Consider the following 23661-nt stretch of genomic DNA (forward strand, 5'->3'; position numbering starts at 1 on the left):
ACATTGCTGATTTAGGATTCGTGTATTTGCTCAACGTTGCAGACCGTGGGCTTTGAAGAAAGTCTGAAAAGAGTAAGAGTAAATGCAAATATAGATAGATACTGATCTGTATACTTTATCCTGTGTAATCGAGAGACTACATTGCTGCAGCCCTGCCGGCCAGGGACTTCACCCAAGAACATGGAATCTTGACATAGAACTAGGGGCATTAAGGGCAACGTGACATGCTTCAACTCGGCTGTCTATTCACACCACCTCACGTAGTCTTGTTCTTATGCTGGCATATGGGATACGGGGTCGCATTCATGTTCGGTTCTTGTTATGGGATGCTAAACCTGTTTTCTCAACCTAGAAATAGTGACATGCACTCATAGCCTATTGCCAACACACTCTCAAAGCCAATACTGATACACTTCCTCCCTATTCCAACACTTCAGCCCATAGGCAATCCCACAGTGTGTGGTGTAATCCATGCAATCTGTCCACGACCGTCATCCAACAACACCATCCTGATACTTGATCTCCGCCCTGATCCTTCCAGCCAATCCATTCAAGAGCTTCAGACATCCTTTCGAAGCAATTTTGAGACTGCAATACATCATAGAGACCCATGACAGACATATCGTCCGTGAATCACAACTTTGGAAGAAAGCTTGCTCGCATGCTCGCGGCTGTGGCGCCTGAAAGGGCTGAAGAATCGTCCTCGTGATGCTCTTTCTTCATCTTCCTCTGTGTGCCCAATGTGGCCAATCCTTTCATTCTCTGCTTCTTCATAGGTCCCATTTCTCGGTGGAGAATCTTGACGTGGTCCTCCACGCTTTCGGCATATGCTTCAGGAGTTTGCTTCTCATATGCAACTCGCGTTTCTGCGTCGCTAGTGTTAGCCACAGGCGTGTCACCTGACTTGTTTGCGATGGTGATGATATGTTCGAGTATGGCCGACCGAGGCCGAATGTTGTCTCCGTGAGACGACTTCACCCGGTCAGAACCCTGAGTCACTTCATGCTTGTTCAGTTCAGTGCGAGACGGCGCTTTTTGGTCCCGTCTGCGCTTCTTCTCGGGCTCTTGGCCCCGAATTGACTTCGGGCTGAGATTAGACGAGGCGCTTCTCTTGGGGACACGCGTAAGCCATCCATCGGGAGATCGGAGTCCTTCGACAAGCTGTCTTTCGGATGTGTGGGGGTTGTTTGCCGGGTGCACTTGTGCTCGTCCTATACGACTATGCGTATGGGAGCCACACGTCTGCCGGTCCTTCTGGCTATGGCGAGCTATTCCTCCGCCCTCTGACACGGGAGAATTGCGATCAATCATCGAGGTGTCGTTTCTACTACGTTGAGTGGGAGGTTGGGCTGGGGCAGGATCACGGGTGCTAGAGTCATTTCCTGTGAGATTGTTAGCTTGTGTAAACTAAAAGGGAGAGATCATGGAAACGGTGCAGTACTCACTTCTAGAGCGGAGCAAGTTTGACGTGGATGATTTACCATGGCTGGGTGTTTCTCCTGTCTTGGGGTTGGGGTGTGTATGGCTCCTACGCCTACCCGTTGTTGAGCCAGCTGGAGCATTCTTCCTAAGAGAAGCAAAAGAGTCGTCACTGTCGTATTCACCCTCGTACTTGCTATTGGCGAACCCAGGAAGGGGCTGTTCGGGTTCGTACAAAGGACCTGGCAAAGTCTTGATAGCCACCAAGCCCATCTTGTCGGGGTCCATTCTACGCTGATTCAACACTTTCGGCTTCTGGCTTGGTGTTGTGCGAATAGACCGGCTCCGTATAGCAAGAGACGTCTTTGTTGTTGATGAAGGTTTTGCCGGGGATTCCACTCTCTGCTTCTTGGCGGCTGGAGCCGGCAACGGTCTGTCGGGTGCAACATCATCATGGCTTCGCTTCGACCCCTTCGTTGTCGTCAACTGAGTGTTCCCTTTCAAATCGTTCTAGGTCTTTGAAGAGGTATCATCCTGACGTTGGGCTCGACGAATTGGATTGACTCCTTGCTTGGGAACTGTCACGGTTCGGATGGAAGGCTTGGGCGCCTTGGCCATCATGTTGGAAAGCAGACTGAAGCTTTTTGGGACGGTCGGTTCCTTTGCGATGGTCACAGCTTTCTTTTTGGCGGTGCCTTGGTTGGTGTCAGATGCCCAGCGCGTGGTATCATCCTCACTCGACTGCTTCTTGGGAAGGCTTTGGGATTTCATGTCATGACCGACCAGAGTCGAGGACAACGATGATGTGCGAGGACGGGAAGTCGTCTTGGGCTTGGTAGCTGCTATTCGTGGATGTTTCTGTCTATCCGTGCTAGAAGAAGTGTGGTGTTCATCGTCTTCATCTTCAAGAATGAAACCAGACACTTTGATTGCTGCAATTCCTTCCTGGAGGCCGTCGGCCGAAGGAGCTGTAGCTGTAGGCTTTTTGCTAGTACTTCCATGGCTCTCGCGTTCTTCGGTGTCGGGGAAGAAGCCACTTTTGAAAGCCCGACTCTGCAGCTTATCGAGAAATCTGAGGTGCTCGATGTGGTCGCCGTTTGCAGGCGACGGGATTCTCATAGGTGAAGAAGGTGCGTGGAGGTGTGTAGTTGGGTTATCAAGCAGTGGGTTGCCACGATGTAAACCACCTTGATCGACGAACAGACTGTCCGTAGCTTGGGATGTGGCCCTGGATTTGGCCGTAGCGTGTAGACTCGACAGGGTATCAGCCTTCTGAAAACGATGTTCCGAAGCTTTCTCTCGATAGCTTCTAGAGAACTCGGTTGATGGCAGAGAAGATGCGTTTCGGCCAGGTGGCCAAGGAGTATCGGGAGGGTGTGGGCTCAGAATCCTATGCCGATCGTGATCGATAGCCGATGGAAAGTGCGATTGCGACTGAATTGGACCGAGTGAAGAAGCCATGGCTGGAAGTTCGGGGAATGGGGTTCTTGGAGTTTGCTGATAAGCTGCCGAAGAGCTATTGAACCCTCTAGAGGGTGATTGGGAAGCTGGCGATGGCTGGATGTGGTTGGTGCTATGCAGAGAATACTCGGCCTCTGCACCGCGCTCCCGCGATGAACTACCCTGTGAGGAAGAATAGTGACGCGGCGTGAGATTGCTTGGTCGAAGGGGTGGAAGTGACGCGTATCTTGGCTCGGCAGGATGCCGAAGAAGCTTCTGCTGTTGGCCTGATGACCGACGAGACGCCGCAGGAGCGTGGTGAGTGAAGTTGTCTTCCATACTGAACAACCACCCAACGAGCAGATTTCCGAGGATGGTATCTCTCGCGTGCTCTGGAGGTAAGCTCGTGGTCAGAAGACTCGGCGCGGAAAAGTGACACTCAAGAAAGACGCGATCGTGGAGGCGCGACAATTTGCCAGACTTGGGATAAGGAAGGGTGACAAGAAAAGACCAAAAAAGGCGACACTCCAAAACACCAAAAATACAAGACAAGACTCAAAGAATGATTCTCTGAGCACTGCGCAAGTAAGAATGGTAAGAGAATGTGATGTATGGAAGTGGGAGGTTGGTGAGATTTGCGCGGGTCTCTCAGCAACGCGATGTGGTGATGGGAAGATGGAAAGGTAAACAATTCCCGCGATGAGGAAGGCTTAGAGATGAAGAGTGGACGAAGTGAGAAGGATCGATCCAACCAGGGGGAATAAACACCCTCCAACCTCCTTCTGACCGCCCCCCAGAGCCGTTTCTGAGGTAACAACCGCCTTTTGAACAACCTTGCGTCTGCGTGAGGCAGTCACGCGTACGCGTTTCTGGCCAGAACTTCAGATGGAAGGAGCGGAGTGCCTCAGGTACCTAAATGTAAGATGGATCAGGAAAGAGCAAGTGAGCAAATGGGCATGAGGTGCCTCCCAGAAAGAACGTGAATCAGGTCAAGGGGAGGAGAGCAGATGGATTTCTCGGATGAGAGGGGCCTGGGGGTTGCTCCCTGCTTACCTTGTCAATGACCCCGAGAAGAAGGAGGAGATCGTCCACGGAATTTCTAAGGACATTTGACTGAATACTTGACTATAATTGACTTGAACATTGGATTTTTTCTTCTGAGTAGCCCCTGATATCGTTTTCCCTCGAGCAAGGTGTTCCCGGACGGTGCTAGAAGTTATCGTCTACTAAGTATCATAGGAGCGTATTCAGTCAATTAGTAAGGAGGAAGAAATAGCGAAGGAAAATTTGAGCGAGTGCTTCTTTACTATCTAGTGCTTGAGAGCAGTACTCTGACAACTATCAAAGTACGTCCCCCAAGGCTCGTGACATACCAACATCAATAATGACTAATCGTTCACGAGTTCAAAAACAAAAGAGTTCACCCCCCCGGTGCTGAACTGGGGGCTACATCTCTGGTGCTCATGCTGGGACTCGAACTCGCTAAGCCTGTCGTCGAGTAGGCTGGTTGGCGTTTTGATTGTTGACCGTAAACCGTTCCACCACCACACCACAGTTTGACCTGACCCCCGGCCTAGGGGGCGCCTGCTGCGCTGGTGACAAGAATTGGGTTGAGGGGATATATGAGGGCTTGTTGTTGTGTGTTCGGGTTGGTATAGGCAGAAGAGGTATCGGATGAGAAAGTTTGTGATGTGGCTGGGTGGGAAAGAAGGCACGGGTTGGGGTGGCTGACCTGGGTACCCATTGAGGTGTAAGCTTCGAACGAACTGAGTATGTCAAGTCTTTCTCATGTTCTATGTGGATGTTGTCTGGTTGAATATCTTTGACATAAGCCTAACCATATCTACGCTCTCTTGCTGGCCCTTTGCAAAGCCTTACCAAAGTGCTCGACAAAATCAACACAGTCCACAAACGTATTATACAACGGCGCCGGCGCAACTCTGATGACATTCGGCTTCCTCTCGTCAATAACCACCCCAACCTCCTCAAAGTACTCCATCACACCATCCAGCAGCCCATCCGCGAGCTTCAAACTCAACTGCGCGCCGCGCTCCTCGCTCCCCGACGGCGTAATAATGCTAAACATATCGGAACTGAGCCAATTCTGGAGCAGCACCTCCAAGAACGCCGTCAACCGCTTCGACTTCTCCCGCAGCGGCGCCATCCCACCAGCGAGCTCAAACACCTCGAGCGAGGCGCACAGCGACGTGATGTCGAGCACGCTCGGGTTACTCAGCTGGAACCCGGCCGCCCCGGCCGCCGGGTGGAACTTTGTCGCCATGACGAAGCGCGAGCTCTTGTCGTTACCCCACCATCCGCCGAAGCGGTTCACGTACCCTTGATCGGAGTCGGCGTCGTCGACCGAGGTCGTGACGGCCGTGTGCCGCGCGTTGACAAAGGCGCCGCCGATGCAGCCCGGCCCGCCGTTGAGGTACTTGTACGTGCACCAGGCCGCGGCGTCGACGCCCCAGTCGTGGAGGTGCAGCGGGACGTTGCCGACGGCGTGAGCGAGGTCCCAGATGATGGGGATGGCGTGCTTGTGCGCGAAGGCGGTGATGGTTGGGATGTCGAGGAGCTGGCCGGTGTAGTACTGGATGCCCGGCAGGAGGATGAGGGTCGTGTCTGCGGCGTGGGCCTCGATGACGGAGAGGATGTGCTGGGTTGCGAGGGTTGGCTCTACGGCTGTTGAGGGGGGTTCAATGCAGACCATTGACGTTGATGGGGAGAGATCGTGGTGTCTGATTTGGGTCTCCACGACGAACTGCAGGAGTTGTTAGTGCCGTTCGTTCAAGTTTGCGGAAGAGAGCTGACTTACATGGTCACTTGGGAAGGCCTTGCTCTCCAGGATAATCTTGTGTCTGCCATCCTTCTTGGGCTTGTAGAAGGCCGACATGAGAAGATGGAGGTTAGCTGTCAGGGTCTGCATCACGGCAACCTCGGATTCATCAGCGCCAACAATGGGAGCCATCATCTTGGCTGCCTTGGCGTCGACATCGAGCCATGTCGGCAACGGGGAGTCCTCCAAAGGCTTGAAGTGTCCCTGGACGCCCTGCGTCGCCCAGGTAGACAGATACTGCTGTATCCTCTCGGCGGTGCGCTTAGGCTGCAGGCCGAGGGAGTTGCCGCAGAGGTAGGTGCATTTCTGCTGACCCGCGTCTGATGTGGCAGAGCCGTCATCTTTTCCTTGGTGAAGGATATTAGCTTCAAAAATCTAGAGTCTAGAGGGCATTGAGTGACGAGAGACGACACGTGAATGAGATGGGGAGAGCGATAATGAAGGAAGCTAGGTGTCTTCTGATGGAGTAGAATGATGCCCCCAATTGCTAACCTTTCTTGGCAAGGGTCTTGCTGGTGATGTCTTGTTTCGTGGGGATGACGAACTCATCCCGCGTGTGCCTCAGCGCATCTTCCTGGTCCAGGGCCTCGGCGCGTTGCCTGTTGGAAGCGTCGAGTAGAGGATCCATATCGGTTCGGATAGTGTGGATGACCTTTGACTAAGATACGTAGGGCGATCTCTTGCTCCGACCTTGGCTTGAGGTTGGAGAGAGATAGAGAGGGACTGAAGCGGGGGTGGGGAAATCGAGATGGCCGTCAATGTGTCTTGGGATCTTTCTCTCTCAGGTTCACCTTGAATAGCAGAGTCGCAGCAACCCTTGATCGTGTGTGTCAAGATCCTTGAAGTCACTGAGCTGGCCTCAAAATCCTCCGTTTACGGCTTACAAAATGATGCACGTTGGGTCAGAAGTAGTGAGGTCAGCAGTGTTTTCCATCCAAAAACACGAGTGAAGTCATGATGCTCCATTGAATAATTCCCGCGCGTGCGCCCCTCCTCCAATGAGGGGTTCGGATGGAGCTCCGGCTGGCGGGGCCACGCCGTGCAGCTGGCAACATTCACCACCTTCCACCTTCTACGACCACCAAGTGACCATCACCACCAATACGACCACTTGAAACTGGATGATTGTGTAGGTAGGTAGGTAGGTACCTGAGCTTGGGATGGAGCTGACCACTGAGAGACTAAGGAAGCATCAGCTGTTCCCACCATGTAAAGCAGTTGGAGAGAGAGAGAGAGAGAGAGAGAGAGAGAAAGGAAGAGGTGAGACGATGGAGAAATGGCCATCTCAGCATCAAAGGGGGAGAGGATCCTCTTTTTCTCCAAAAACTTGTGGTTTAGTGGACCTTGGAAAACTTGGTGTTGTATCGTGATGCTGATATTAAAGAGGTCAAATTCGATTGAATCAGGAGGGTACTTCCCTTGGACCCTCGACATGTACCTCACTCAAGTACCGTATACTTGGTCTCACTGCATCAAGGCACACCTACTTGTACAGGCATATATCTCACAAGTTTCAAAAATATCAAAAACCTGCATCGTGACAATCAAAGGAAAAAAAAACTTCTGTTCCATTCCATCATCATCATCATCAAAAACAACAATAACGTGCTCGAGCTAAACGCCTCGGATTACGAAATATGGGAGTTTTCATTACCCCCTCAAAACCCCGGTATTACCCCCTCATTACCCCATAGACTGGCCACATGCGGGGTTTTGCTGACTCGTCCCTTGGCAACAACCCTCCGCAATCCGCGAGTCTGGGGGGGTGCACACGAGATTGTTTTGGGTCCAGAGAGGGCCGGTCGGTACCTTGAGCCTCGAGGCGCAAGGTAAATCAGGTACGGACGGCGACGGCGGCGACGACGGCATGGCGGGGGTGGGCTTGCGTCTTGTCTCGCCCCTCCAAGTTTTTTTTGATGCCCATGAACGGCGGTACCTGATGGACCGCCAGATACCTGGTCTTACACTCCATCCAGACGGAGTCTCTTTTGGGGAAAGGAGGACCACATGAATGGATCCAACAGAACCACATACGAGTCTATACTATGTATGACTAGACGGAGAGGGTGGGAGGTGGAAGATCAGGTAGGTAGCACGGGGTCGGACGGAGCCAGAGAACAAGTCCGTCACCCCCTACTCCCCGTGAGCGTCCGGGGATCCACGGCGGGTGATGCGGAGGACAAGGTGACTCTGTAAACAAAAATGGGTGGTGGGAAAAGTATGCTACCACACTCGCCCTCCTCCGACGGAGTTCAATGTCCCACGGAAGGAATCGCGGCACGGGGTTCTTCGGCAGCGGCGGGCGCTTGGCGGATATCAACGTACAAAGTATTCGTACGCAGCAGTAGACTGACCGGGCTTACTTTCCTTGCAGATCCTGAAGCAGTGTGGCAAGCCTGGGCCCAAGGAGACCCGTTTCGAATTCGAGCCACCTTTTCCCTTTCTCTTCCTCTCGTTATCATCCATTGGGACACGAGACTTACTCTCTGCGATTTCCTAGAATTAAGCAAGTCTTCCCAGAGCCATGGAAAGATAAGCACCGGGTGCCCAACCCGAACATCTTGGAAAGTTTCCCCCTGCCCCCGGGTGGTCGGATGATCTTCGCACTTTCGGGTTCCCTCTTAGCCTCATGCAAGTTTTTTCTCCGGGGTGGTGGCAGGGGGAGGACAACGGGCCGTATGGGCTTGATATGGAGGATTGAAGCTGTACGTAGAGTTACGGAAGTAGATGCGATTTTGGTCCCTTTCACACAATCGATCAGTCAGTTACCCCGATGAGCTGAAGCTCTGCTGGAGGGAGGGGGACTGAGAAAAGAAAGAAGATAACGGCCTCCCGGTCGGGGTTTCTGCAATGCACCTTTTTCAAGGATACTCTGTAACTAACTGCTAAAGATGGGATTTGGGAACGGAACGCTGCAGATTCGAGGACACGACATACATGACTAGGGGGTTGGTTGGCGCTCTCCTGCAATGACAGGAAAGCCCGCCGCACCTAACAATACACTCGCGGGTTTCCTTGGCTGGAGTTTCCCATTGACTTGACGTTGGGACAGTTTCGGGTGGAGACCCCGACCCTCCGGCGTGATCACCAAAGTTTTGTGGGAGGCTCTGCTTGGCTACCACTTTGTTCTATTTCTTATTCTCTTTGTAGCAGGTACCCGGCACTACGAGCGTATGTCTTCACAACCCAAAATTGCCATTCCAAGTTCTTCTAAGACGATTTCAAGAGGCCTCCCACACGGCGGGCGTAAACGGCGTGAATTTCTCCCCAAAATGCCTCTGGGTTACTCAATCGGGAAGAGCCATTTCTCTCTCTCTCTCTCCCCAGTTGCGCTTCAACTCAAAGAGTTTTCCTTGACAGAGTGACAGCACATTTCGGAAACCAGGCTATCTGATCGTGGTACCTTGCCGGATCGGAATGAATAGACGCGGCACGATGCGCCCGTCGATATGCACAATAGAGGAGGCCTCTCTTTTTCCCCCTCCGTTTTGCATATCCAATCAATTGACAAGCGAATAGAGAAAGGACGAGAAAAAAAAGAGAAAGAATCCGGGATGCATAGGTCAGGATCGGCCGGATATTCTTACGTACTCGTACATGTTTGTGGCGGTCGGTAGTGAGTTTTGCACGATGCCGCAATTATTGCAACAGCTTTTGTGACTTTTGCGACTAAAGCAAGGGGTAAGGTAAATCAGCAAGTACAACACACCCAAGTGTCGGGAAGGTTTATTTTGCTATGATTTTTTTTCCTCTCTGGAAATATACCAGAGCTACCATTCAATCCTCGTTTCTATGTGTCATTGAACTGCCTTCTACGCAGTACACCCCCAGACCCAAAACAGAGGTGAGAGCTTCTCTCTCCATCGTGACCTGGGGCTGGAATGGTGCCATTGACCTGGGACCCCCGAACCGGGCTTGACGGGCCACCTGGCGCGGCGAAGGAAATTAAACAACGAAAGTCGCATCGTGACCTTTCTCGTTTTTTTCTTTCCTTGGTCCGTGGTCGAGCTGAGACTCGTGACGGCTGACTTGCCCCAAGCTTTCCCCGGGGAATGGGGGAATGCCCCCCCAAAAAAAGGAGGGGGGGAACGGGACCTGGAAGAAAAATCTGGGGAAAGGTAAAGTAGTGAGTAAACTTGGCAAGTGACGATCCGAGTTTTCCATCCCCTTGTGGCTGTGCTATTGGAGTCACGATCTCTTCACTCTGTCAATAGTGACGAGAGGCGTTGTTGGGGTAAAGCGGTCTCCGGACTCAACCCCCTAATTTTGGCAGCGGGAATGTGGACGTGTGCGTGCGTGCGTGCGTGTATGTGTTCCACACCTTGAGGTGTGAACAATTCTAGAACTCGGTGGACTGAAAGGCGAAATCGGGGTAAGGTACGGTGAGAGAAACATCGTGACACGTCGTGTCTCTTGACCCTTCCCAAGGGGACAAGGTTCACTTCTCAACATTGAACGACGTGATTGAGCATCGAATCCATAGACAGAGTCAGGCAATGCAGATTTGAACACTCCATTCCAGGCTTCCTGTCAAGTTTCCCCAAACTCTTACCCCATAACATCCACATCGTATAGTAGTATGCAGGAAGGGAGGACGGCGCAGTGCTTGTTACTTTCCCGAAAGGGGGAGAGAGAGAAGAATCGAATTTGGACGAAACAAAAGGCCTTGCCGGGCCGCGTGATGAGAGGAGTCTTGGGTTTAGAGCCTTTGGAGACCGGTAGTGTTTTACAACGGCTTTTCTATTTGGTAATGGCGATGCGGGATCGCGGGGCATCAATTTGGATCGTCGGAGCCCCGGCCTGGGGTGGGCTAGATTCTATGGAATGGACTGTGTTTGTTACGCAAGTCGAGACCGAAAGGGAGTGAGAGTATCGTGAGTTGTGAACACCATCCAAGGTACGGTACCGAAAAGCTGGGGTAAAGCAAAGCAGAGAGAAGCGTAAGCTGCAAGAGTCAGAGAGAGAACGGGGCAATATCCAAACGAACTAGGTTTTCCATCATCCAGAGTCCTTCCCAACTTCCCCAATGGGGCCAAGTCGGTCTGTCCCGTGGCCATCTCGGGGTCGCAACTGGCGCTGGCGCGGGCTGCACGATCAAGTAATCTGGGGGTAATGGAAACTCGACGATTCGGGGGCCCGGCCCCGTTCGGTTGGTAGATGGAACAAACAACAGCCATGCTAGAGCGGCTGTGGGGAAAGGGAGACATCAGCCGCCGCGCTCCCGGGCCACTTGGGGCTGGATGGGTCAGGGCCATCCCCAACATTGTTGCCGTCCCGTGATCTTTTTACAGGCTTGACTGGTTTCTCCCTCGGATCTTGGACCCTGGGGTTTTGCTGCTTGTTCTGGTCTAGACTGTTGTTGGGGGGGCCTTCCTGGGCGTGCGTGTGTAAAAGGAGGGCTGAGCTGGTTGATCTCTGTAGTTGTGCAGAACATCCGGGGTAAGAGAAATATGGAAAGCAGAGAGTCTCGGTTCCTGACGAGGCCGCCGGAAGGGAAGAGCGAGAGACTGGTGTTGTTATTCTGGGGGGATTAGATAATCCGGTTCCTGTGTCCCAATTGCAACTGATAGTCTTTGGACGAACATGGTTGTTACTATTAGTGTCCATATTTTTTTGTTATGAGGTCTGGGCAGTTGCCGGCCGGGGACTCGTTGTTATCCTGCCGTGAATTCACAAGGGGAGGTACAACTACGTATACAACAAAGAGGCAAATGTTGTGTGTGTACTTGAAAAGATACATGATGGCTCTTTGGATTAGATACTTTAGTATTGCGAAAGTAGGTATCGTGGGTATCTAACATGGTACATGATCGGAAACGACTTACAATGGAGCAAGGTACGACGAAGTTGGTTCTTTTTCTGGGGCTTTAGAGGGGCAATGGCTGGGAAGTCGTCTCGAAACAAGGCCGGCGCCTGACGAGCGGGCGTTTTAAGCTGCAACACGAATAAGCGGTATAAAAAAATAAAAAAAGAGAGGTACAAAGTACCCACGATTTGTTCAAATTTTCGAACGGGGTTCTTTACCCGCGCCGTGGCAGACGGTATTTTAGGGGAATCTGCTTTCGTGTGCAAAGTATAGAGGTACCGTCGCTTACCGTCACCGGGTTCTTCGTAACGAGTCCTGTGCTTTGTTGGGAAAGAAACGCAAAAAGACACCATCTCGAGGGTACATGTCGTTTCGTCTGTACATAGAACAGCGGCTACCAGTGCCGAACTCTCGGGGCGTCTGATAATGGGAAGGTGACTGACGGGATTAGAGAGCGCAATGCAACAGCAGAAGCAAGTTAGCAACGCAGCAAGCAGCAGGTCGGCGGGAAAACCGGGTACGCACAGGACGGTCCAGGACGTGCCGTTCTTGTGTTATGGAAATGCTGTTTTGCAGACTGCGAGAGCTCACGGGATCCAAGGCCGCGCGCTGAGAGACCGGCCGCCCGGGCGTGTGGCTCTGGTGGGCAATGCCGATTTTGACACATTTGCCTGCGGTGAGTAAGACCTTATGCCTTGTTGAAGGCTATCGCCATCGGTTTTGGCTGCTTTGACTTGACTTTTTTGACCTGGCATCTGAGATGGCTCATCTGAGATGGACTCTGTATTGCGCTCTTTTCTTCTTCATCCTTTCGTTCGTTCTCCCAAGTCCCAACCTCAACCGGGCCGGTCATGTTGGGTAACACAGAAAAGTATGATATGAGGTTTGAAGAGACGTCGGGTGCCCGCTCCGACACTTTGACCACGAATAAAAAGAGGTACCTTGCAAGGTATCCTTACGAATAGAGGATGCGAGGAGAAAAAATGCAAGGAAAAATTGGAAAGTGTACCGTTGCTGTGCGAGGTGGATTGAAGAGCCTCGAATAGCCGTGACATGCAAAAAAGAATTGCAGATACGTACACTGGCAAGTCTCTTGTACCTGCTTTCGGTCTTTCCCACGATGCCTTTTTGCAGAGAGAATAACCGAGAAAGAACCACACAGGGAAGTACGGATACATCTGACCGGTAGAAGTACCTACGTACCGTCGAATACGTATCGTTGGAGGCATCGTGGTCTCCCCAGTGGATGTTTGAGGCCTTGGTGGTTCCTTGGTGCCCCAAGTGCCCCTCCATTGGCGCATGTGATGTGCCCCATGTGGCAGCTCCCAGGCCTCACTTGCTTCAGCTTCTGCCCCAGCTTCCCAGCCAAAAATGTCGCCTTACGCCGTCAGGTACAAAGGAGCATACGGCAGCGATGAGGGTGAAGCAAGTACCTTTTCCTCCTGTACCTCTACCCCAGGCGGACAGGCGGACCCAGGCCCGGGACGGTCGCACTCGCCAACACCACCACCGCAGCGCCGCCTTTCGCCGCCAGGTACCGCAATACTTGCGCAGTAGTACCTACCTTACTCCGAACATACCTGGAGAAAGTTGAGAAAGAACAGGTACCTTCCCGCCTCTCTCTTCCCTCGAGCTGTAAGCCTGTGATCCAACCAGCAAGGCTAATTGGAGTCTGCTGCCTACCCGAAATGGCTTAGCCCAGTTTCTGTTTGGTAATAGTTCGCCATTTGTGCTGCGGGTGAAGTCATCATCGTGATCCAACTCGTAGTCGACACTGGACGAGAAGCCACGGGAGCTTCATTCGAAAGGGCGAGAGCTGCAAGGATGCATGTCTACGTGCTTCCCCTGGAGGCCCTGGAGGGTGGAAAATATGCAAATTTTCCTTCACAACGTCTGCCGTCTTTTGCGAGTCACCTGCCCGGCCAAGGGGGGTGTGTGTGTACATGGAAGAAGGGACTTGGAGAGACGTACTCTGGTAGAAGGGAATTAGAAGAGAGGAAAAAAGGTCGACTGGGAAAGGAATGACCGGCATTCATTTCTTGTAGTCAGAGAAGCATTTGTTGTCGTCGTCGCCGTTGTTAAGTCATCAAGTACCTATGAGTATAAAGCTTAGAGCCGGGCCTCTTGGATCGTGAGTTTCTCAGTTCCTGATCGACTTTGCTTTTTCCTCATCCTCACCTTCATCCTCGTCTCCTCCTCCCCCTTTCAAGAGCCTCAACTAAAGCTCGAGGTTAAACAGCTTCACCCACCAAGCACCATTTACCCGCTCGCTGTTACTCTTTACCTACATCCCTCCCTCACGCTCTGGCTTCATTCCTACTGGCCAAATAAGATCTACCTTATCTCTCAATCTCTGAGCCACCACAAAAGGTAAACAACATACACACGCAGCTCTCCGTCATTCCCATCACCAATCCCTACTTGCTTCGCTCACCGTGTCCGCCTATGGGCTCTTTATCTCGCGTCAGCCACACACCTACAGAACACAGCCCAGCCAACAGCCGTCAGCCAGCTCTCTCAGCAACCGGCCCGGCGGCGTGGTGTTCTGTTGTGTCTCCCCCAATTGCTGCCCTCTTTGCTTGTGCCTTTCAAGTTTCCACCACCACCCCAGGCCCGTTCACAGCCCTGTGGCCACGGCTGCTACGACCTTGCCCGCCCGCCTTGCTGCTATTTTCAGCTGAAGGCAGCAAAAAACGACTCGATACGGGAGCGCTAACTCTCACTCAGTTCAGGGTCCCTTATCTCTCAAGAACCCGCCCCTCGGTGTTGCCACATCCACATCTCACGAAGTCACAGACTGAATTTCTGGTATCTTTACTGAACCAGGATCTGGATCTGACGAAACAGCTTCTCTCACTCTGAATTCCGATCACTTTCTTCTCGAATCCAGCGAGAAAGATTTCAGGCCCCTCTTGGCCGCAGGTCGCAACCCCACCGGCATTCCAACCAAGGCCAGAACCTCTGACCCAGACGTAACCGATCGACCCAAACCCGGTCCTCGATTTTAATTCTTCACCCCCCTGGGGCGTAGGCAAAACTCACCAAAAAGGTACCAGCTACCAGCTACCAGCGAATTGACCCCAAGCCGGTCGGATGGCTGTGTTGCCCGGGATCCCCATCATCCACCTTTACGTCAATTGACGCATCTTTGATCACCCTCTTCTTGTTCTCTCTGACTCTCGGGTTGTAACAACCACACGAGAAAAAAGGTACATTGGCTCCCCCGTACCTGAAAAGCTGAATAAGATTTGTCCTGCCTTTCCATAGTACAAAAAGTCTCGGGCAACAGCTTCCACAATTCCAATACGGGACGTCCTGCTGACCACTAGTTGCGCTTACAAGGAAACTCCCTCTCGCTCTGTCCGCGGTTGCTTTCCTCTTTACACGGGAAAACACGTATATATCGGCCTCTTCTAGGTTTTGAGATACCTCGCTCGTCCTCGAACCTTTCCTGCCACGCCCACGCCCCCCTTCTTATCAACCGCTGCCTCCTTTCATCCCGTCTTCATCTGTCAAAAAACAGCCTGTTCCTACCATTGGCTTGTGAGACAACCCACGGCTCCTTTATCATTCACCACCACCACAACCGTCAACAACAAAGCTCAGGCCAAGCACCTTACCGTCGAAGTGCCCCGCCGGATCACCCCTCCGAGACTTTGACATCAGTCACTCACCTCGGCTTCTCCTACACCAAATTCCACGTCCTACATAACAAACACCACGCCCCGCGATATCTGCACTCCTCCCCGGAACCAGACATCGTATCTCTCGTCCTCTATCTTTTCCCTATACCCCTATACCGACCAACCAACCAACAGTCGGCGAGAAGCAGCTATCCGAGCCCATTGTTAGCTCTGCATCTGCTTTCCTACCTGATCCCGTATATCTGAATCGGATCAGCATCGCGCTAGTCTACCCAAGACGCAAGGTACGCCCGTCCGAGTTCACCTCCCCCAACTCCAAATTCCCATGCCCTTTCACCTCGTTGGCTCCCCCTGCCCATCCCTTATCAGTCCGCTCATTGCACGAGCGTACGGCGGTGAAGCTTCAATGCTCCCGTTGCTCTCTCGATTCCTACCTTTGCGCGCGATTCCACTCGCACAACACAGCACTTCTGTTCTACCTTGCGGGCCCTGTCCGATTCCCAGACCGCGTTGTGCAGAGCAAGAAAGCCTGCTCTAGATCCCCACGACCCATTACCGATCCCGGTTCTCGCAACCAAACGTAACGGGCGCTCGACAAAGCTGTCCTGCCAGCAGTCTGACCCTGACTCACAAACATCATGTAACTTTTCCTGGTTGCTGCGATGCCTCGTTGTTCCCGTCAACATACTTAGACCCGGGGTCCGCCCATCTTGACCCTCAGCTTCCTGTTCCTCTTCACCACAATCCGTCTCCCGTCACAGTCACGTTGCTTCCCCTGCCATCTTGTTGATTCGCTACCCGCCACAATGTTGGCCTTGTCAATCAATACTGACCTTCCTACCATGGATAGGTATTCTTCAGAGCCAGACCCCCTCGAAGAAATCACCGACATCATGGCGACCGCCGCCCCTCCCCGCAACAAGATGCTGGGCCAGGTTCAGGCCGACTCGGCAGAGAGCAGCCGTGGCCCCTCTCCCCAGCCAACACATTTCAGCTTGCCCATGGCTTCTCGCTCAAATGGCAATGGCCACAGAGTTTTGAGGTCAGCAACAGTCGGCTACATTGCGCCGACTTTTGTTGGCAAGCAAGAGCAGATGGAGCAGGGTGAGTTTGTTCTTGTCCAGGACCCTTGTCTAGGACGCCACTAACACGCGCAAAACCAGTCAAGGAACTCATCAAGAACAACGGATGGATCCCAGAAGCTCTGATTGAGGAGCAAGTCACATGGTTCTACGACGAGCTCGGCATCGACGATGTCTACTTCAAGATTGAAGTTCCCGAGGTCATTGCCAGCCAAATCACATCTCTGTACGCCGCTAAGGTAGCCGCTTTCGCCCGCGAGGACAAGCGCGAGGAGATTAGACTCGACATGGAGGCGCATGACCACGCCATCTACATCGACACGAGCGAGCCCGGCAGAACATCCATTGCTGGACCCCGCTACGAACAGCGCCTCGAGGCCAAGTATCTCGACCACGTTGGCAAGACCAAGTTCCGTGTAGAGACCTTCCGCTCTCCTGGAGTTCTGGGCGCATCACCAACCTCCAAGGCCACCCTGCGCTGCTACTTCGTTTACCAATGTCTCTTCAAGCAGAGCCCCGAGACAACGGATCCTCACGAGACCCGTTTGGAGGTTATTGCCGACAACGGTTTCTTGCAGAAGGCCACCAACAACACCAAGCAGATCTACCAGGAGATCATCGATCTCGCGGTCAATAGAACTGGCCCCGTCATTGAGGTCTTCGACATTGAGGGCTCTCCTGAGAAGCGCTTGGTCATTGCCTTCCGCTCTCGTACTGCCCGTGGCCTGTTCTCGGCTCTCAGTGACCTGTACCACTACTACGGCGTCACCAGCTCCAGAAAGTACGTCGAGCAATTCGCCAACGGCATCACGGTCATGAGTATCTACCTTCGTCCCGCTATGAACATCGAGGGCAACTTCCCATCATTGGACCAGTCGATCCACCAGATCACCAAGGAAATTTCCCTGTTGTACTGTATTCCCCAGAACAAGCTGCACTCTCTCTTCACTGCCGGTGAGCTGAGTCTGCAAGAGACCGTTTACGGCCACTGCGTCTGGGTCTTTATTCAGCACTTCCTGAACCGTTTGGGTTCTGAGTACATCTCCCTGTCAGAGATCCTGGACCCCAAGAACCAGGCTCACACGGCACTTCTGTCCAAGCTGAAGCGTCGTCTGAGGACGGAGACTTTCACGCCCGACTACATTCTGGAGATCATCCAGTCGTACCCTGGCCTTGTTCGCGCTCTCTACGCTTCTTTTGCCTCGGTGCATCTTGCCGTCGGACCTGACTTCGACCGCCACTTCATCGCCCCCACCCCTGCCATTGAGGTCTTGTCCGATGCCAAGCTCAAGGAGCGCATCACTCGCGATGTCTCCAACGAGCACGAGGAGATGGTCATGACAGCCTTCCGCGTCTTCAACAACGCCATTCTCAAGACCAACTACTTCACCCCCACCAAGGTTGCCCTGAGTTTCCGCCTGGACCCCTCTTTCTTGCCCGAGATCGAGTACCCCAAGCGCCTCTACGGCATGTTCCTCGTCATTGGCGCTGAGTCGCGTGGTTTCCACCTGCGCTTCAAGGATATTGCCCGCGGTGGTATTCGCATCGTCAAGTCCCGCAGCAAGGAGGCTTACGGCATCAACGCTCGCAACCTGTTTGACGAGAACTACGGCCTGGCCAGCACCCAGCAGCGCAAGAACAAGGACATTCCCGAAGGCGGTTCCAAGGGTGTTATTCTCCTCGACCCCAAGATGCAAGACCGCGCCGAGGAGGCCTTTGAGAAGTACATTGACAGTATTCTCGACCTTCTGCTCCCTGCCCAGACTCCAGGCATCAAGAACCCGCTTGTGGACCTGTACGGCAAGGAGGAGATCATCTTCATGGGACCTGATGAGAACACGGCAGAGCTCGTCGACTGGGCTACCGAACATGCTCGTGCCCGTGGTGCACCCTGGTGGAAGTCATTCTTCACCGGCAAGTCTCCCAAGTTGGGTGGTATTCCCCACGACACCTACGGCATGACGACACTGTCTGTCCGCGAGTACGTCAACGGTATCTACCGCAAGCTCAACCTCGACCCCTCGACTGTCAAGAAGATGCAGACCGGTGGTCCCGATGGTGACTTGGGCAGCAACGAGATCCTTCTCAGCACTGAGAAGTACACGTCCATTGTTGACGGATCTGGTGTTCTCGTTGACCCCAACGGACTTGACAAGCAAGAGCTTCTCCGCCTTGCCAAGTCACGATCCATGATTGTCAACTTCGACATGTCCAAGTTGTCCAAGGATGGATACCGCGTGCTGGTTGATGACAACAACATCAACCTGCCCACTGGAGAGTTTATCTCCAACGGCACATCTTTCCGCAACACCTACCACCTGCGCGATACTGGCCTCACCGACTCCTTTGTTCCCTGCGGTGGTCGTCCTGAATCTATTGATTTGATTTCGGTTAACAAGATCATCAAGGACGGCAAATCGACCATCCCCTACCTGGTTGAGGGTGCCAACCTCTTCATCACTCAAGATGCCAAGCTCCGCTTGGAAGAGGCTGGCTGCATCCTATACAAGGACGCCAGTGCCAACAAGGGTGGTGTCACCTCTTCGTCCCTGGAGGTTCTTGCTTCGCTCTCGTTCGACGACGAGAACTTTGTCAAGCACATGTGCCATGACGCCAAGGGTCAGGCTCCTCAATTCTACAAGGACTACGTCAAGTCTGTCCAGGCAAAGATCCAGGAGAACGCTCGCCTCGAGTTCGAGGCCATCTGGCGCGAACACGAACAGACCGGTGTTGCCCGGAGCACCCTCTCCGACAACCTGTCCAATGCCATCACCACTTTGGACGAGGAGCTCCAACACTCTGATCTCTGGAAGAACGAGGCCATCCGTCGCTCGGTCCTTCAGGACGCTCTCCCCAACCTTCTTCTGGAGAAGATTGGTCTCGACACTATCATCGAGCGCGTCCCCGACTCTTACCTGCGCGCCATCTTCGGCAGCTACCTCGCTTCAAGATTTGTCTACCAGTTTGGCAGCCAACCTAGCCAGTTTGCTTTCTACGACTTGTAAGTTTTCCTCCGCTCTTAAATTCATCGACATGAAACTAACCTATTACCTAGCATGGCCAAGCGTATGGCGAGCGTCAAGCAGTAATTTGATTTGCGATTGCTTTTGAATCAGGCGTGTTTCTGTTTTTCCTGCATGATAATGGGTATCGGAAAATTGGATGAGTCATTTTGTGCTTTCTGGCATATACACGCATGGGTGATGCGAGAGAAAAGACACAGAGAGAAAAAGGGGCATCATGGCACGGCAAGAAAAAAAGTGAGCAAAGGATCACAGTCCACCGCTTAGATGGTGTGGATGAATTGCATATTAATAGGAGTTATCGGGCATGGCTATCAGATGGTTTGAGCCTGAAGATCGGGTAGATCACAGCAGTTATTCAATGAGACTTTTCAACGTCAGTTTGGTGCTTTTCCTATCTTGATCCTATGAATAACTTACTAGGCTCAACTTGAATGGGTTTGTTCTTCCCAAATCACTGCACCTATGGCACTGCTGCGTGTAGGGCGCGAGTTGATATCGTGACGCCGCCTTTCGATAGAAGCAACATAAGTCTGTTTGGCCTCAAAAATGTGCCCACGACTGATTCCCGGTACGGGATAGTAAGGTTGTTCATGGTAAAGCTATGAAATCTTGCAGATTACGGAAATGGCTAGAATTACTTTCTGTACTACGGTATGAACCAACACGTCTAGTCCCAAGGGACCCGTTACGAAGAGAACAGAGGACAGATAGAACCTCTCAAGTCCACAGCTAAAGAGATGAGTGTAGAAACACCAAGGAAAGCAGGACATGTCGTTGAATAAAAGAAAGTAAGGACATGCGGATCTACGTTCACGCCCTCTCTCTCTCACGCCTACCTTGTACATCAGCCTTGCCCCCTCCCCCGGTCAGCCTTCCACACACTACCGAACCCATTGTAGGTGCCCAAACTACCGGGACGCCCCCCAACCCCCCCGTGACCACTCGGTCCGTTCCGAGGAAGAGGATGGTGGAGGGATTTCTTGGGATGAGTGCAAGGTGAGATAGGCGGGCTGTAAGTGTTGGGGGCTGAACTGAGATAGGGCGAGATTGGCAGGCGTGGGGGTCGGTTTGACTTTGTTCTCCATTCACATTTACATACACACCCTCCCCCCCCCCCCACGACCTGCGCGGGTCCCCGGAGGCCTTTTTAATGGGAGAGAGAGTGTTTCGGCGTTTTGCTCCAATGTGGGCGGAGTCGATCCAGCCTGGGATCCGAGGGTTCGGCAACTTGTCTCTTCTCCCTTTCATTATTTCCAAACACAAACGTATGATGGCATGCACAGGTGAATATTCTCAATCACGTTCATGGTGATCCCCCGGGGAGGGAGGGAGGCGGGGAGGGCGTGATGCAAGTACAGATACCATTGATCCGAAAGTGACTTTACTATGCGATATGAGTACACCGTGCCCAAAAAAACATTTACGCCAATCCATTCCCCATGCATACGTTTTGAATCCTGTGATTTGTTTTCTTGTGTGCCCTCTTTTTCCTGATTTCTAACGCGCCGTCTAAGCCTCGAGACACACATAATTAATGATTTTCCCTAGTAGTTCTTAACACTTCTAAACAAAAGATATACCGCCAGGGGAACAGGTAGCACGCGGAGATTGGGGGAGGGGGGGAAGGGGAGACGAGAGGCCGTAGTAGTCAAAGTAAGCAAGAGACGAAAAAGCTAATGCGTCTCAGCCCACGCGCGGAACCATTCCAAGGCCTCGGGGTTGGCGACGCTGGCGTTGGTCTTGACGTCCATGCCGGAGAGAATCTGCTTGACGGCTACCTCAATCTTCTTTCCGTTCCCCGTCTTGGGAATCCCGCCGCCAGCCTCCTCAATAACACCAGGAACATGCCTGGGACTCAACTCCCTCCGGATCACACTCTTGATGTTGCCCCTCAACTCGTCGTCGAACGCGCGGCCCGCGACGGGAACGACGAACAGACATACCGTCTCGTCGGCGTCCGTGGCGCGCCGGCGCCCGACGCAGACGGCATCCTCGACCTCGGCGGCGAAGAAGCGCGTGAGGATGTTGTAAATCTCCGCGGAGCCGAACCGTACGCCCGCGGGCTTGAGGACGCCGTCGGAGCGGCCGAGCATGACGAGCGAGCCCGTGGCCGGGTTGGGAATCTTGATGAAGTCGCCATGGTGCCATACCGCGCCCTGCACGCCGCAGACGTCGGCGAAGCGCTCGAAATAGGCGGCCTTGTACTTTGCGTCGCCGCCGGTGCCGAAGAAGGTTAGGGGCTGGCAGGGGAAGGGGCGGATGCAGATGAGGTCGCCTGGGTGGGTTGGGTCCGGGAGTGGTTCGCCCGAGAGGGAGTCGACGGCGCGGATGGCCATGCCGAGGCCCGCGCACTGGATTTCGCCGACGCGGACGGGGAGAAGGGGACAGGGGGCGCCGAAGAGGGAGATGATGTCTGTGCCGCCGGTGATGGAGGCGAGGTTTACCTTGGCGGGGAAGGCTTTGTAGACGAAGGAGAAGGTGGAGGGAGGTAAGGGGCTGGCGGTGGAGTAGATCGCCTCGAGGGCGGAGAGGTCGATGCCGGACTCGTTTACGGGGTAGACTGCGTTGGCCTCGAGGGCGGTGAGGTAGGCGGCCGAGGTGCCGAAGTGGGTGACGCGGAGGTCGGAGAGGAGGCGGGGGAGGGAGAGGTGGCCGTGGGGTTTGAAGGGGGAGCCGGAGTAGAGGACGAGGGTGGCGCCGACGGCGAGGGCGGAGACGGACCAGTGCCACATCATCCACGAGGTTGTGGTGTAGTAAAGCATGCGGGACTTTGCGGTGAGGGAGCCGTGGAGGGCGTGTTCCTTTTTGTGCTGGATGAGGGTGCCGAGGGCAGTGTGGACGATGGCCTTTGGCAGGCCGGTGGTGCCGCTGGAGTAGAGGATGTAGAGAGGATGGGAAGGGGGGAGCTGCTCAAACCTAAGAGGCTCATCGGGAGAGCTTGTTTTGGCATGTTAGCGGGGATGCAGTGGAGAGATTGCTGATGAGTTTGCTAGGCATTGGTGACTTACCCTTGCAGGAACGACTCGTACTCATCAACTGCAACTCCTGTTGCTCTCAGGCCGTCAATGGCAAGGTCGCATGCCACATTGTTGATGACAATCACGAGCTCGAGACCCTCCGGCATGAGGGCCTTTACAATCTCCTCCGTCTTGTCGGTGCTGCTCCACTCCTTGCCATTGTACACGGTGCCGTTGTCGGCGAAGAGGACCTTGGGCCCGATCTGAGCAAGGCGATCCAACACGGCACTGACGCCGTTGTCGGGGCTAATACCGGTCCAGATGGCGCCTACAGAGGCAGCAGCGAGAGCGGCAATGATGGCCTGGACGTGGTTCGACACGAAGCCTGCAATAATGTCGTTGGGCTTGACGCCGTGAGCCCGGAGGCCGGCGGCACATCGGCGGACGGCGTCTCGGAGCTCGGCCCATGTTGTGGAGACGGAGGGGCCGAGTTCGGTGGTGGTGATGGCCGCGACGGATGTGGGGTCGACAGCGACGTTGGCGGGGAAGAGCAGGTTCTCGGCAAAGTTGAGACGGGCTCCTGAGAAGAAGTCTGGACGCGGGTACATGGGCGCATTGAGCGGCAGGACCTAAGGGGGTTGGCCCATCGGGCCGGATCAGCTATTGGTTTGGGAAAATTGAAATTGAGGTGATCTTTGGAGGGGCAGCACGGGCGCCGGTATAGGAGGGGGAAGGGGTTGAGATGGGCAAACCGGCATTCCCATGGGCTAGACAATGGCTCATGGCATGACTCAATTGCTCGGGGATGATGGTCATGCAAAAGCTGTATGCCATGACCACATAGCTGTCCGCCTCACTCGAGGCAGTATCAAGGTGCTCGGTGGGCGTCCTGACGAGGGTTCAAGACACTGGTGAGGACCATGGATGGCATTGGCGACTTTGTTGGTGTCTCCCTCTGGCTGTTGCGCGCTGTCGTAGAGTTTGAGCCCGTTCTCTCAGACTGATGTCACACAAGCTCCTTCGCCTTTACCTTCTGCCTGCTACTTTCAAGAATGGCAGTCAAGGCGCGCCAGGCATGAGTAGGGCAAGTAGGGAATGAGGTTGAGTTGAGTTTGGGGTGAGTTGAGGAATAGCATTGGCCCAGCGTACCTTGTCGAACGGCTTAGAGGCGGTGATGCCCACAGAATGCCAGACCTCCTCCCAGAACTCTGCCACGTTTTCGACGGACCACTTGTAGAGACCGGGGTAGTCTGCCAGTTCAAGTCCATACTTTTGATTCACCCGGAGAAGAAACGCCCACATGGAAGTTGAGGTGGGGTCCGGGTGCCGCCAGAGCTCGTTGCGCGTGACACTGGTGATAGTCATGCTGGGCGGATTGGATGAATTGGAGGGAATTGAGACGATGAGAGACGGAAGAGGCAGTCGGTGCTCTCAAAATGGTACCAAGACGT

The 23661-nt window shown here is 53.6% G+C and overlaps 5 protein-coding genes across 5 annotated transcripts; 2 read left to right on the plus strand and 3 right to left on the minus strand.

The window, feature by feature from the left end:
- Positions 1–633: 633 nt before the first annotated feature.
- BDZ83DRAFT_749891 (uncharacterized protein) lies at positions 634–1692 on the minus strand (the record flags this gene model as incomplete). Its single annotated transcript, XM_060513839.1, has 2 exons — positions 634–1382; positions 1446–1692. 2 exons carry the CDS (start codon positions 1690–1692, stop codon positions 634–636), a joined length of 996 nt encoding a protein of 331 aa, XP_060367637.1.
- Positions 1693–1728: 36 nt separating this feature from the next.
- BDZ83DRAFT_612300 (uncharacterized protein) lies at positions 1729–2009 on the plus strand. Its single transcript, XM_060507709.1, has one exon. It carries the CDS (start codon positions 1794–1796, stop codon positions 1980–1982), a length of 189 nt encoding a protein of 62 aa, XP_060367638.1. The 5' UTR covers positions 1729–1793; the 3' UTR covers positions 1983–2009.
- A 2614-nt stretch (positions 2010–4623) lies between these two features.
- On the minus strand, positions 4624–6308 carry BDZ83DRAFT_196115 (pyridoxal phosphate-dependent transferase). The gene is made up of 2 exons (XM_060501626.1): positions 5675–6308; positions 4624–5620 (listed from the first exon to the last, which is right to left on the minus strand). The coding sequence occupies exons 1-2, from the start codon at positions 5828–5830 to the stop codon at positions 4703–4705; spliced, it is 1074 nt and encodes a 357-aa protein (XP_060367639.1). The 5' UTR covers positions 5831–6308; the 3' UTR covers positions 4624–4702.
- A 9133-nt stretch (positions 6309–15441) lies between these two features.
- BDZ83DRAFT_612312 (NAD-specific glutamate dehydrogenase) lies at positions 15442–19641 on the plus strand. The gene is made up of 4 exons (XM_060507710.1): positions 15442–15785; positions 15996–16249; positions 16309–19228; positions 19283–19641. Coding segments are annotated over exons 1-4 (3210 nt in total). The 5' UTR covers positions 15442–15783; the 3' UTR covers positions 19317–19641.
- A 1165-nt stretch (positions 19642–20806) lies between these two features.
- BDZ83DRAFT_196262 (acetoacetate-CoA ligase) lies at positions 20807–22920 on the minus strand. Its single transcript, XM_060501629.1, has 2 exons — positions 22262–22920; positions 20807–22190 (listed from the first exon to the last, which is right to left on the minus strand). The coding sequence occupies exons 1-2, from the start codon at positions 22816–22818 to the stop codon at positions 20927–20929; spliced, it is 1821 nt and encodes a 606-aa protein (XP_060367641.1). The 5' UTR covers positions 22819–22920; the 3' UTR covers positions 20807–20926.
- Positions 22921–23661: the final 741 nt, after the last annotated feature.

Source organism: Colletotrichum acutatum, assembly GCF_030867785.1.
Source record: "Colletotrichum acutatum strain CBS 112980 chromosome Unknown BDZ83scaffold_23, whole genome shotgun sequence".
Lineage (NCBI taxonomy): Eukaryota > Fungi > Ascomycota > Sordariomycetes > Glomerellales > Glomerellaceae > Colletotrichum > Colletotrichum acutatum.